The sequence below is a fragment of the Protopterus annectens genome, chromosome 9.part0 (genome assembly GCF_019279795.1).
Source record: "Protopterus annectens isolate FY-2018-M chromosome 9.part0, PAN1.0, whole genome shotgun sequence".
Classification (NCBI taxonomy): Eukaryota; Metazoa; Chordata; order Ceratodontiformes; family Protopteridae; genus Protopterus; species Protopterus annectens.
This window is the reverse complement of record NC_056743.1, coordinates 156,871,727-156,887,293: the sequence shown is the minus strand read 5'-3', so window position 1 is coordinate 156,887,293 and position 15,567 is coordinate 156,871,727. Positions and strand designations below refer to the sequence as shown.

The 15,567-nt window shown below is 38.2% G+C and overlaps 1 protein-coding gene across 1 annotated transcript; it reads left to right on the top strand.

Annotated features, from left to right (window-relative positions):
• Positions 1-5,035: 5,035 nt before the first annotated feature.
• LOC122810861 (dispanin subfamily A member 2b-like) lies at positions 5,036-15,061 on the top strand. The gene is made up of 2 exons (XM_044082413.1): positions 5,036-5,480; positions 14,172-15,061. Exons 1-2 carry the CDS (start codon positions 5,202-5,204, stop codon positions 14,310-14,312), a joined length of 420 nt encoding a protein of 139 aa, XP_043938348.1. The 5' UTR covers positions 5,036-5,201; the 3' UTR covers positions 14,313-15,061.
• Positions 15,062-15,567: the final 506 nt, after the last annotated feature.

Genomic DNA, 15,567 nt, shown 5'->3' with positions numbered 1-15,567 from the left:
CTGTAAAAAGAAAGCAATATTTTAAGCTATGTGACAGAGAAATATTGGCAAATGCACATCACATTATAAAATAACAGGTGAAACCAGTCTACTTGCTGCAGTTCAAGACAAGATATTTCTGTATAAAAAAAGAAAAAATGCACATGCATATAGAGGCACACTATTAAATAAATTGTTAAACTTGTATGAATCACAAAAAGAAAGTAACATTTTTTTTTAGTAATAAAGTAAAACAAATCACACCATCAAACTCAAAAAAATGTAAAATTAACAGACAGAAAACAATACAAAAGTATGTAAACTAGCAATGGTTTGGCATAGGTAATGCTTGCTTTTACCCACTTGCAACCAAACCTCAGCAACAACGGGTAAGCCAAGAATTGCCAACACTCAGCCATGGTTATTGATAAGGCATATTATTCACTTCAACAGAATTAGTAGCAGTGTGGAACACCTCATCACTTTTGGAGCATTAGTATTGAATAGCCTAAATGACTTGGGCTAAATGATTATTTTTAGAGATGTAATATGACCACTGATACATTTCTGTATAAATCTCGGTTACAGATATCTGCGGGCCAAGTCATTAGGTTTCACAGAAACATACAACTCATTTGAGCACATAAAGTTAACTGTTTACACCTTCTTAAAACTGTGAAGTTCAAATTCACTTCAAATTTTCTTAAGTTAACATTTACATGACTCCACATTTATAGGTTCATATGTATTACTAAGCTAACAACCACCAGAGCCATTATAAGCCCAGCAATGCAACCCAACTCAAATGTGTTTCTGTGCATCATGGCCATTAATTAGAAGGAGTTATGTTAAGAAGTTTCTAGAGGTTATGTGGGGGACTATGTAAAACACAGACAGACAGTAATGCCCAAACTATCAGAGAACTTGGGGACAGACCAGAGGTGAATTTCCAATTTCCCATTTATTATTCAGTTATGCTTAGTGTTAAGGATGCATTCTACTTCTCATGCATGACGATCCCATTCCACATCATGGAGTTACTCCGAGACACATCCGTCTGGCCAACATGTCTTATTTATGTCACAAGCAAAATTGAAATCCTTGGATCTAGTAGTTCTGATGCTATTCATTTTGCAGATGAGCAAAAGGTCAATTAGAACTGGATTCTAGGATGCCTTGTATGTCAGGCATAGATTGCCTCTCGGTAACCTATAGGGGGCCAGTTATAGAGATAGATATTTTAAGGCAATCCATACATGATATATGTGCTTATATCCTGGATTCTCCTGATAAGTAACCTTTGTGAGCATGCCAACTGTTCTACACATCTGGTCAGGTACATGCTGAAGGGAGCATTATACTCAATGAGAGATGAGTTTGTCAACTATACCCAAGTGGAGTATTCTATTAAATACCTTAGCCAGGTCCAGGTAGGCAGTATGCACCATTTTTCCCTCATCCATTGCCTTGGTGACCTTCTCAAAATAGTCCACCAAATTTAGTAGACATTACCTTCCCTTGACAAAACCAGACTGGTTTGGGTCCAGTGTCTGAAGGTTGCCTATGTCTTTGCTGATCATTTCCATAATAATTCATTCTATGGCTTTGCATATTAGATTGGTCAGACTAATAGATCTGTATTTTCTGGGGTCAGTTGATGGTCTACCTTTGTGAAGTGAGATAACCATTGCAGTCCTTCATTCTCATCATATAAAACCTGTTTTGAAACTATAGCTGAGAAATGACACAAGTGGCTCTGATAAGGTCAAGTTTCATGTTATTTAGGAGGCATCCTGCAATATTGTCAGGGTCCACTGAGGCTGTGTTTGTGGCCTTACTGAGCACTGCCAGGACTTGTTCCCTGTTAGTAGTTGGGAGGTAGGAGTTATGCTAGTTGGTATTTCATAGAGGAGGCAGGGGAGAGTGGGGGTGAGGAATGAGCTGAATTTGACAATCAGCAAATTTGTTATGTCGATCTGCACAGTGAAGCTGGCACCAGTAACCACTAGTTTGGCACACTGATGTGTGCTGCCTTTAAAGTTTTGGACATAGATGTTGAAGGCCTTGATGGTGTCTTTAGCCTGTGAGGCTATCTTGATGTCATAATTGGCCTTGTTAGACTTAATTAGTCCTCTTAGTTTCATGTTTAGTTTAATTAGGGAACTCTTATTATAGTTGTTGCTCTTCTTGATTTTAGCCATGACTTTTTTCCTTTTGTTACATACCCTATTAAGGTTAGGATTTCAACAGAGTAGTTTGTGTTTAGAGCTTGTTTTGGGTTTCTAGTGGGTTCAGCAGCCTATATACAACCATTTACATGGTTGTTCAGGGTCTCTGTGAACAATTCTGGATAGGTTGCTGTAAACTCGGGGTTGGGAGGGGCACTGAATTTTGACAAACTATCACTTAATAGGATTTAGTTTGCTATGGAATAGTTCCTAAATGTTACAGGGTTTGTTAGGGTTACCAAATTTATTTTTTTTTATTTTGAAGGAGACAGCTTTATGGTCTGACCTCACCAGTGAGGAAGTGACACTGGTGGATGTGCAGTGCTCTCCCATATAGGTGAGTACCAGATTCCATATGTTCGAGCCTCTGGTAGGTCTGCACACTATCCGGTCGAGGATATTTGTGATAATGAAGTCCAGAAATCGTTGTACCATGAGAATGAGGCAGTGTATGTTTCCCAGTCTACACAGGAGTAGTTAAAGTCTCCAATAAATAGGATATTTGGTCTAATGGCAAATGTCTCCAGGAGGTCTAGGTACAAGCTATTGGAAGTGTGACCTATAGCTTGCTAGGATATGGTATGGGACTTTGTCTATGGTGATTTGCATCTTCATAAATTCCAGGTCATTGTTCTATTTAATCACCCTAGTGCTATACTTAAGGTTAATATAGCTTGTAGGTAATTTCTTAAAATATTATAAAGTACCCCACATAGTGTTCATAGAAGATGGTTCTCATCAAGGAGAAAAAGAGATGCTTGCTATTCAAATTACAAAAGCAAACAGTAGGCAGGTACATGCCACTCAATTTCTTTGAGTAAGAATTCTGGAAAAAAAGCCAAAAATAATGGGGGGATTGCCCCAAATTGCAAACAATTTGTAAGTAAAAGAGTAATTCACTTAAAAAGCTAACAGAACAACAGATTATGCATCAGCATGCATTTTCTAAACAATAAGAAGCAGGAACTCTTAGTTCTGACTGACTGGATGTTTGTTTTATATATTTATTTATTTTACATTTGTTTACCGGGAAATTCCGACTGGACTAAGTCCATTTACAGCCGAGGCCCGGGGTGAAAAGCTCCACATTAGCTAACAAGAGTCAATATTTTTATGCATGGTTGTAAAATAGACAAGATACATTTCAACACTATTAATAAATTCACACTGAAATATAAAGATAGACAAGACACATTTCAGCAATAAGTGAGGTTACAAACAACATGGTTTAGGAGATTCTTTCAAGCTGGAAGAATAACTGTTAGAGTTTTAGTACTGTAGTTTATTACAGTGGGTAAATAGGAAAGCATTCCTGTGTAGGAGGCTGAAAAGGGTAGGAAAGCTTTAAATTTTAAGTAATACATGGACATAGCCAGGTATTCATAAGATGTGATTTAAGGGAGTTTTTGAAGTGTGAGGTGATGGAGGCAGAGATCAGCGAAGGGGGAAAGAAAATTCCAGTTTCTAGCAACGGTGTGGGAGAATAGTGTTTTTCCTGCAGTATTGTTCTTGTAAATTACTGAGAATTACAAAGATTTACGAAGTACAGGGCAAAATATGATGCAAAATCAGGAGCACCTAAATCTTAGGGTTAACCCATGTCCCTTTTTACACTGGTCTAATACCTCTCAACCTCTTAGAGTAAAAAAATCTGGACAAAGCCTAAAATGATGGAGGATACAAATAGGGACAGATTTTAAATATTGCTCTTACAAACTTAGAAAGTTGATAGAATAATAGGTTTTGTATTAGAATGAATTTTCTGAAGGAGGTGGAGTCTTAAACTCAAATGTTTGTCATAGTTAATGACTTCAATCCTCAGCTATTTGCCAGAAAAGTACAAATTTTAGGAGGAATACACCAAAAATATGAGGCAAAAATCTGGACATTCTGCGAAAATCTATACAGTTGAGAGGTGTTTTGGTGCTTGTGTCCTATGAGGGAAACCACGAAAATGCTAAATGTCCTAACATAAGATAAACATATTTTAGGTTTCTTCTAACAGCCGCCTAAAACAATTATTTTGTATCGGAATCACCTTAATATTATTTCAAACAATAGAAACTACTCAAAGTTTGCAAGAGAAATACATTTTATTTTGGCAAAATGTGAAGATCTGGACTTTGCACTGGTTATCTCTATATCCACATAGCTCTCAGCATTCCAACTCTAAACGAGGAACACTAGCCCTCATAATGTGGAACAAATGGGCATAATGTTACAAACTTCCAACTATGACAATTCGTAGGACGATTGAAATATGCTTGCTTTACTTATACAAAATATTTTTAATTAATTAATATGATTCTTTTTTATTTAGCATGGGTATCAATTAAAAAAAAACCTAACACTGAATGTGTGACAGACTCTTTCAATGTGGAACTTTTTAAGATCCCAATTCCCAAACGAGGTACGTTCCTCGTAATGAAGTACGCTTATGCTGTGGTGCGCATTTGAAAAGATGGCATTTCTGAGTTGTACAAGCAGGTACCTGCACCTTCATGAAATGGCTAATCGTGAAACACATTTAAGCATGTGCTCGCCTCACAGTTAGACGTTCCCGTTCGATTCTCAGTTAGAGCGTCTTCTGTACGGCGACATGCGTGAATGGGCGTTCCTTCGTTGAAGGTTGTACATTAGCCCCGGCAAGCCAGCACGTAAAAATCTACTGCCAATCATTAGCGACCCCTAACCGGGGAAAGCCGAAAGACACAAACAAACTTGAAGAAACTGAATTTTACACTACAACTTCCCCCTTCCAATTTCTAATTGTATAGTGAGTTACCAAGAAGAAATGAAACCTGTAGCTGTGCACTGCTGTGGTGAAGCCCTGCCCCTTCACCCCCAGCCCAACGGTATATAAAAGTTTGCAAATTTCATTTTTCACATTCCCGCCCTAATTCTCTGTAATATTGTAGCACATTATCAGCATCTTCCTGTTGTATTTTCGCAACGTAAGAGAAGGAAAGACAAAGAATACCAGTCCTCAAAAGAATGGCTCTCTATCCAACAGGTTGTAATGATTTGGAAAAACTGGACAGTACAGCTGAGAATGTAACAGAAGTGCCTCAGGAGCACATGGCTCTCTGCCCTAAAGGCTCTTATGATGGGCTGCAAGAGGAGGGTGCAATTAAAGGTGTAACCACCACAACCGTCGACATGGGGCCCGCAGATCCTCCTCCTAGAGACTACATAATCTGGTCCCTCTTCACTATGATGTACCTGAACATCTGCTGCATGTTGGGAATACTGCCTGTGGCATTCTCTATAAAGGTACACACTAAAGGATTTTTCAGCCTAAACATTATTTTTCATGGTATAAGTCATAGAAGGTGGTCGTAGGGGTTCAGAGGCGCAAGATCTAAAAAAAAAAAAAAAAACAGCGGCCGTAAATTACGTTTAGTATGTGTTGAAAATATAGTTTGCGAAAAAGTAGATTATTATTAAGTAATATATTTAGTTTATTGGTACAACCTATATTGAGGAAGACATGGCATCATAGTCAGTTTAGCTCCTTAAAGACCGAGACGTGGGTTGTTAATGGAGTAAGAGGGGAGTGTGAGAATACAATAATCACATTTTGGGCGAGGACAGTAACCACTTTGTTTAAGATTATAACGTGTGTGTGTGTGTGTGTGTGTGTGTGTGTGTGTGTGTGTGCGCGCGCGCGCGCCTCTCAACTGTCCAGACTTTCGCAGAATGTCCAGTTTTTCCCTTATATTTTTGGTCTGTTCCTCGTAAAATTTGTGGTTTTACTAGGAAATTACTTGCATGAGTTACGGATTGCAGACACTATATAATGACATACATTAGACTTTCAAACTTCAAATCTTTCAGAAAAACGAATATTTACACAACCCGTTATTCTAGCAACTTAGGTTTGTAAGAGCAGTTTTTAAAATTTGCCCCATTTGTTTCTATATTTTGTCGGTCTTTTTGTCCAAATTTCTTGCACTAAAAGGATGAGGGGTATGGTTAATAGTACTAACATTTTAACAATGGTTATCCCTTCTTATTTCTGGATTCGCCCCTGTTGATATTATGTTGAGTTTTGTCCTTCATTCATAACGAAGAGCTGTGCGTGGGAGATGGCTCTGCGTAAAGTCCCGTTGTTTGTAAAACAGCCGTAAGCATGCTTTGCCCCTTAACGAATTGTAAGGATTTACCCTATTTTGACGTCTTCTTAATCCCGTAAAAAACTGATGACCCTCATAGAAAATGTAGTGAATCATATTTATGTAAATCCTGTATTTTAATTCACAATCCTTTTTTCTGTCATCATCTCACGTTAATGGTACTAACATTTGAAAGGGTCCCAGGTTATTTCTGGATTTGACCCTAACTCTGATGTGGTTTGCCTCCGATTCAGATGAGACGTATGCTTAAGAAATCTTTAAAGCTAAATGGGAAGTAAATTTTCCATCGTTAGGAAATTCGGATATCAAAAGACAATACCGCAACACCTGTTAAAATCCCCCCCCCCCCCCCCAAAAAAAAAACAGTAAGACTTACTAACTTTTTTGTAGCTGAAAGATTCATGATAGTCACATTACTACAAAAAAGACCGCCTAACGGGCCCGTCATTGTAGATCTGTGAGCATACCACTCATCCTCTTAGCACAAGACATCTGTACAAAGCCAAAAATAACTTGGGGAAGAAAGGCTCAGAAGTAGGGACACACATTATTGCTCTTAAAAAGTTGCTAATAGAAGGTGTACCGGTATGCATTTTCTGAACGGTATGAAGTCTGACACACAAATGTCTACCATTATTTGTGGTTTCAATCCTCAGTGGTTTGCCAGAAAACCACAACTTTTATGAGGAACAGACCAAAAACATGAGGCAAAACTCTGGACGGTTAAGAGGTATGCATGTGAGGATCATTTCGCATAATGAGATGCACTTTAGAGGTATGTGCAGGAGTAGTTAGGTCTTATTGCCCTTCAAATCCTTTCCTGTTTATCAAGTTAAGTAAGTTTTTTTGTGTCTTTCGGCTTTTCCCGGTTAGGGGGTCGCCACAGTGGAACTCCGGTCCGCTAATGATTGGTAGTAGATTTTTACGTGCTGGCTTGCCGGGCCTTACGCACAACCTTCAACGAAGGAAGGCCCACTCACGCATGTCGACATACAGAAGACGCTCTAACTGAGAATCGAACGGGCAACGTCTAACTGTGAGGCAACAATGCTACCGCAGCACCACCACCGCAGTATAAATCAAGTTAAGTAAGTAAATGCTGGAAATTAGGAAATGGACAAAAACTGCATTGCTGCTTTGTTATCATTCACGAGGTAGCATGCTGAATAACCTCCCTAACCAAATACTATGTTCCTGATTTATCGTTTTGTTTCTTTTAATGTGAATTTGAAATACAGGAAAGTATTGCAACGAAAAAAATATATATTTTTTCTTTTATGCAGGAAGGTTTGTCCCAAATAAATAACTGGTGTCAAAAACATGGACCAAAACTAAGTGCCAAAAACTGCATTATTGTATCCTTTGGGAAGCCATCTACCCAGAGAACTGCCACATTGACAATACGCCCGTAAGTGTTGACCCAGTTGTTCAGGATTGGATAACTTACCTGGACAGTGACCTCCTATATTGCACAGCTTATAAACAAAGTTATTGTGTCTAGAACTAGGGATGTCATTGTTGCCCTTTACTCAAGCCCTCATTAGACCAGTTATTGAATATAATGCCCCCTTTGGCTTGTACCTGTTCAGACACCCACAGCAACTGGAACACCCACAGAGATACTATACTAAAAGGACACATGGCCTAAAAACATGTCCTACATGGACCAACTCAAATCTCTGTCACAATACTCAGTATCCTACGGACTGCTAAGAGGTGACCTGTGTCTGGCATACAAGGCATCCTTCAACCCAGTACTAATAGATTTACTGCACATTAACAAGTCAAATGGCATCAGAAGTACCAGTCTGGGGATCTAAACTTCTTATGCAACATCAACAGAATGGTTTGGAGGGACAGTTATATTTTGGAGAGGATACCTCTGCTGTGGAACAGACTCCCTATACACATAAAACAAATTTAATCCCTGTCCATATTCAAGCGCAACTTAGAAATATGGATGAGAAACAGCAAATTTACCCAGGACTGCCCTCTGTACTATTAAGGACAGAGACAGCTTTTAAATGCTTTATCCCAAGCATGGATCCCCTCAAAGTATTTGTGGTATGATTCCAGTTATTCTCATTAGGGTAGTATATCATTATTGGCCATGGGAAGAGTAAGGCCTGTTTATAACCAAATGGGATAGGTTATTTTGAGCACAAAAAGGATGATTGGCTAGGCTTAAAATGGCCTGTAAAGGCAGCTGGCCTACTACTTTACCTACGAACCTTCATATGTTCAGATTTTGAAAGAAGAATTATTTATAAGACCATGATGCAATGAAAAAAACTGAAGAAGTCTGTGAACGTGATTCAGAGTTAATTGCAGTTGGTCAATCTGAAGGTCAGAAGTAAAAGTAAAATCCTGTAGTTTTTCTTAGCCTGATTGTGACCATTGCTGCTATAACAGAACTGGGTGGTTATTTAAATCTAAATCACCTGTTGAAGTGTGTGTGTGTGTGTGTGTGTGTGTGTGTGTGCGCACGCGCACATGCATGCTTATACACACACACACACACACACACACACACACGTGTATTCTTTCTATTGTTATTCTTTCATACTGTAAGGCAGAGTGCACTATCTCTAAGTATAAGGCTAGGGAGCACGACTCCTTCTGTTGCTGCTGTTTCAGAAAATTGAATGGCTGCTTACATATTTGTTTTGCCATCAAGTAAGTAAATGTCTGTGAATACATTGGTCTGCAAACAGTACAAGGAGCCAGGCAGAATCATAGTGTTTACTGCAGGAATTTGTACTTGTCAGATTCTGGTCAGAAAGCAGCTCCAATAACTGGGAGATGGTGGTGTTTGCCCCATTTCCAGACTTGAGAGGATTTTGACTTAAATACGTTACAATAGCAGGCCGTGATGGTATGGAGGGATAAAGCCCTGACTACAAACCAAAAGATCTGAGCATATGTGTGCTGGAGTAGAGGAAGGGAGGAGTTATATGAATTTACAGGCTTGTCTCCCCTTGAGGGTGAAGGGGTGAGATGCATATCTGGGCTTTCCTTCCCATGGCAGAATGTCCAACTAGGACTGGAGATGAGGGAGTGCTGGCTTTGAGGAGAACAGGGCAGTCCTGAGGAGTTATATCGCCTTTGTAACCAAGTGACATGCCTTCTCCAATGTACACTTTGTAGACTGAACAGTGAGGCTCTATGGATCAAAACAGTAAAGTGATGTCAGTCTCTTCAGTTCCTGCCTCTTGCCCCTGGGAGGCAGTCATAGGGCTCTGATATCCCAGGGAAATGAATGAGCTGTATGTGGCATGTGGAGGGAGGGGACCCTTATGATCAGTGAGACAGAGTGTAAAAAAAATAATAATAAATAAACAAATAAAAAGATTGCACAATACCTTTTAGATTGGAGTGATTTTGAGCAAGCATGCAAAACGTTTGGCTTTTCCCGGTTAGGGGACTCCACAGCAGAACTCCGGTCCACTCATGATTGGCAGTGGATTTTTACGGTGACGAGTTGCCAGCCTGATGCCCAACCTTCAAAGAAGGCACACCCATTCATGCACGCACCTACCTGCATGTCTTTAAACATCACTCGACCGTGGGGAGGCCATGCAGACTCCACACAGAAGGCACTCCAGACGAGAATCGAACGGGAGAATCTCTTGCTGTGAGGCGACAGTGCTAACTGCTGCACCACCACGACCTGTTCCGCAGCATACAAAACAATGGGAAAAATCTGTTAGATAAAAGACACTTTTTGGCACCTTTAAATGTTAACATAAACCACAAGATGCCATTCTCAGAAGAATTTTTAAAAGCATCTAAACAAAAATGAATTTTGCGAAAAGCACAGCAGCCAAGACAAACACCATTTAGAGGAACTTGGGCATCATTTTTCAGAGACCATTTGAAAATCCTGCACTTTTCTTATTTTCTACTATTTCTTTTTGAGTACAGCCACAAAATCATTCACGATGTCTAGCTTGCTACTCATTCCACCAGCATTTCTGGCCCATCCATCCATCCACAACTCCCTTTTCCCCATTTTTGCACATGGGATGGGGATGTCATTTCAACAATGATAATCTAATCTGGCAGACAGTTTGAAGCAGTAAGTGCAGAAATACTATCTTTACAGTGTTGTTTTAGGTTTAACTGAGAAAAATAAAGTATGAGTTGCAACATTTTTTTCACCTCGATGGGAATGATGCAATTAAAATATTGGCTATATTAAATCTTACTACAGAAAAGTAGCATTATTTTGTTGTTTTTAAGGGCAAGTTCTAGCAGGATGCTGAGCCTAAAAAGGACTTGTGTATTTTTCTCCATGCATTTTCTCTAGAAACCAAGGTTTTCTTTTGCAACTGCTTAGTTGTCTACTGACATCTCGCAATCTTGACTGTCATCTTAGATCCCTTGAGTTTCAATGTTGCCCTCTTCCTGACTTATATGTGCTTTGACTTCTCTGTTCTCTACCTAGATCTTGGTGTATATTCTATTTTTTCCCTTTATTACCTCCCTCCATCTCACTTGCACAGGAATGGGGAATGGCCACCTATTCATGTCATCAAAATATACTGATTAGGCATGCACAAGTCAGAAGTAGAAGGATAGAAGGTTTGCCGTCAAAATTTCAAAGGCTCATGTTGAAAAATTGTGTGGCCGAAAGGCAGTTTTCAAAGTTTCACAATGCCTAACTGGAATAATACGAAGTCATAATAACGAAAGTAAAGCTTGATTCATTATGAGTTTGGCATTGTGAATGGAGATCACGGTACGGTGGGGATCGGAGAATTTACCCTTTTCCTCACTGTAGTGCAATCTCGGAGTTGGTATATATAATTTGCAGGGGGGCTTGCCCAATTACTACAACATAAACGGACATACAGACTTTCAAAAACAGAAGTCTGGTATGTCGACTGTTAATAGTCATGTTTTTGACATTCAACACTTAGGGCAGTTTTTTTTTTGTTTTGTTTTTTGTTTTCAACGTTGTAGTTCAGTCTTTAGATAACAAATTATTTTGCAGTCAAGATTTTGATGGTAAACCAGATGTGATTTTGTTTTATTTAAAATATCAATTTTTCTGCTACAATACCAGGAACTGTGAGAGGATGGAGTACTGGAGCACCCGCTGACTGTTCCTACTAAAATACACATGCCAGAGAAAATAAATTCAGAAAATACAGAAGATACCTTTCCACCAGGTGTGTCCCACAGCCGCAGCTTTTTTTCCAGAATGGCTTTTAGATGACATTTGGACAATGGCTGTCTGGTCCATGTTACGTTCCTTTGCAAAGCAGTACAATAGTCACATTTTTCTAGGTCTCTTTCTGCCTTTGAGACCACAGTTGTTATGGGTATGTTCCCGTGATGAGGCTTGCTCAGATGGCTGAGGGCTCTATCCTGACAGTTTACAGCAGATGGCTTGTTATTTTCCAAGTCACTGTATTTGTACCATTCTGTATTGGTGCATCTTGCAGGTTAATAAACTTTAAATAAACAAATAAAATAAAGGGCCCTTTTTGTTATTGCATATGGAAACTGTGTGTACTTGCCATAGTAGTAGATCTGTTAGAGGAGGTTCCATCTGTCATAACCAACCATCATATCCTTCATTGTATGGCTTAGTCATGCTAAGAATTCAGGGTGGTTTTGGTTTGTTTGGAAATTTTGTTTGGTCCCAAGCTACAGGTGCAATAGGAAGCAGTGCACACATAGTAGGGGTGCTAACATACAGAATATTTTAGCTACCTAGCATACTGACACTTGGGGCGTCAGTCATAAAAGCATACAGCAGGTGAACTTTGTTCAGGAGATCAAGCATTATCATATGTACCTGTAAGCTTGGAAAATAACTATAACTTTTATTTACACTATTTTGTGACCATCTAGAATAAGACTGCAAAGCACATACTTTAATTCTTCTTCACATCCACTAAGGCATTCAGCTTTGTTCTGTTCTTCTGTCTGCAAATCCCAATGAGAGTTATTTTAGTCACTGAAACTTACTACTTGCTCACTTACATAACTATCAGATAACATGGACTGAACCAGAATGGTTCATATTTAATCATGAGGTAGTTAAAAATAATGAAAAAATAAATACATTTGTAGTATTAAAATGACATGCAGGTGAAAGGTGTGCACATTTTTTTCAAGAAGGCATTAACAGGATATCTGAGTGTAGCAAGGTCATATTATTTTTCAAAGAATAACAGTAATGTAAGAGTTACAAACATTAATGGTATTAATCGGGATAAAAGGACTACAGGACCGAGAGTTCAGTCCTGAGCTGCTACATTAAGTGCTAGCAATGTGGAAAAGCAGTCATTAAACTAAATTCAGAAATTTAATTCATATCACAGATTAGCAAAGCACTTTGTAAAGGGATGAACTTGCATGGATTCAAAAGTATTTCATGAGTGGGACCAGTCTAATGCCTTGGTCGTATCAACAGAAAGTGCTCAAGTTAGTTCACCAGCATCCATACCTTTATTAAACGGAGTTAGTGATGTGTAACTGTAGATTGATAGCATTAATGCATTACATGAAGCCATACTGCATTTCAGTTGTGAGGCCACGTACTTTATGGTCTGGGTTGGTATTATGTTCGATAGGTCAGTTTCTAGTATTTTATGATGTAGGATGTTGACTTTTTTTTCTGAGCAAGGTATAACACATGCACACAATGAGAATAACCTTTAAGAAAAGGAAGTGCATTGATTAGTATTTTGGTTTATGGTGTTATTAATGAAAGTGGATTGCATGGTACATATTTGTTTTACATCCCACATTATTTTGTGTCAAACAACACTCTTACCAGTGACATTTGTAAATGGCACTTCACCAATAGTTTTCCAGAGAAATAATAAGTGCTGCACAGAACACATCTTCATAATGAACATGCACTAATTTTTGATCAACTGCACTACTTTTCCTCCACATTGTACACTGTAATGTTATGATAGACAACCAGGCTAGTGACCCATGCTGCTCGTGGAGTGTATTAATTGTTGTTGGCTAGTATTTTAATGGGGAAGAAGAGTTACTTCTCTGGTAGGGGGGACTTCCTCAGTACTTGACCCCTCACTTTGCAAGCGGTGTTGTTCAGGGTGACTTCCATACGGCTGGACTCATTCATATTATGCAAAACCTACGGCAGTATGGCAACCCAGTGGTATGCAAAGCAACTACAAAACATTAACTCAGCTGTGTGGTCCTATAGATTTAACAGAATACTTGGTGTTATGTTATGCTAGTGTTCCAACAGACAAAACTGGGATAGGAGTTGAAATGTTCATACTGCACATTATATTTTATAATATTCTATTATAATATGGAAAACTGGATTTGGGTAATTACAGCATGTGTCTGAAACCATTTCACTTTCCTCATTTATGTCTCTCAACTGCTGCACCAAAGAATGTTCACTTACTTTAATTTTTTTTTTCTTTATACCATATTATATTATAGCACGTGTATGTATAGTTCCAGCATTTAGGACCAAAAAATGTATATCCCAGGTTCAGAGTCTTCAAATCCACCATCACTACAGTTGTTATAATGGTTAAGATCTTTACCTCACTAATAGAAGGTACAGTGTTGGATTCTGAACTCTAATTTCTGGCTAGGCTTACAATAGCATGCAGACTGATAGCCTAGTATTTACCTATGAACTGAATTTAATTGCAATATTACTGCTTAATGTGTCCTGATAGAAAGTCTGTAAAAGCAGAATGCTTTTGTTTTTGACCATGAAGCATGCCAGATGCATTTTTGCTTATGTGTTTTTAGTGGATTTATTTTAAGATCAATTTATTTATGGATGTCTTTTTAAAAACAATTATTTTTGTTTTAGTCTAGAGATCGTAAAAATATTGGCGACATGGATGGAGCTCGCCAGTATGGTGAAACTGCAAAGTACTTGAATATCACTGCTCTTCTTCTTCTTCTCACTATTCCTGTGATTGTTTTAATTGTTATTTTTACCACAAAATAGCAGCAATAAAAACAAGTGTGTGTGCGTGTCTGTATTCATCTTATCTACACTTACTATCGCAGTCTACTTGCTGATCTGTGAAAATATATAGAATGCAGCCTTAAGAAGAAACCCAGTAAATATGGACTAGCTTTATGTGTTCATTCATCGTATTGTACAGACTAATGCTTTTCTGTAAGTGTGACACGGGTAACAGTAAGCATTTTCTTAGAGGCCATGTAAAATTGCACTGTCTTTGGAATTTTTATAAAGATTGTTAGCGAAGACATTGATATATAAATGTGTTATAAACATCCTTGAGGTTTATACAGTATTATTTTCTGTACACAAAATAATATTGCTTTGGAAAATCAGTTTTAAAGAGGAAGAGCATTTAAACAAATTGAGCCAAACTTTCCATTGTTTATGGAGTATTTAATCATTAAAAAAAATTACTCTAAAAATCATTCGACTTTATCTATATTGAAATGGTGAGGGCCGTGTGCTTGTCTTACTTTCATGGTGCTTAATGTAGAATCTTTTTTGTTTGATCCTGCTGAGAATGAAGTGTGACCATTTCAAGTAGATGAAAAAAAAAGTGTAACCTTTATCGTAGAAAAGGAAAACACTGAATAAACTACATTGTTCCTTGAATGATAACTTCATGGTTACTAAGATCTTGTCCTTACAGCTCCAGAATTTGGGTGTTCAGTGTCTTTGTGTTGTCACTGTATCTGATTGGCTTTTCTTTGGTACTCTAGTTTCCTCATCTCTTCCAAAAATCACTAGCTGATCAGCTGTACTATGTTGTCTGTATATATGTTGTATTTACCCTAAGTTTTGTCACACAGTCACGGCTGAAGATGGGCTTTACAGCAGCCTACCATAGCCAGTTTAGAAATGTTAAAGTAAAAATAAAACAAATGCCACTTTTACTACATTTGCTAATCTAGAGTGCTTCCATGGTTAATAGTTGATTATCTTGAAATTGGTGTTCAAAAAGATGACCTTTATGACTTTCTGTGGATAGTCCAGTTTCCAAAAAATAAAAAAAAAACACTTCTAATTAGCCACACTAAATTGTTCACATACAGATAGTTTTGCCATTTTTCTTATGGGATGCCTTATGGCTGAAATAGGGTATAGAAGGACCAGTTCACTCACTCACTCAGTTAAAAGTATTAAAACACTGAAACATGAACTAAAATGATGTTTGAAAATCTTTATTGCTTGAGGTATCTCTGCTACCATCAGGAACTGTTTTGAGATTGGGCAT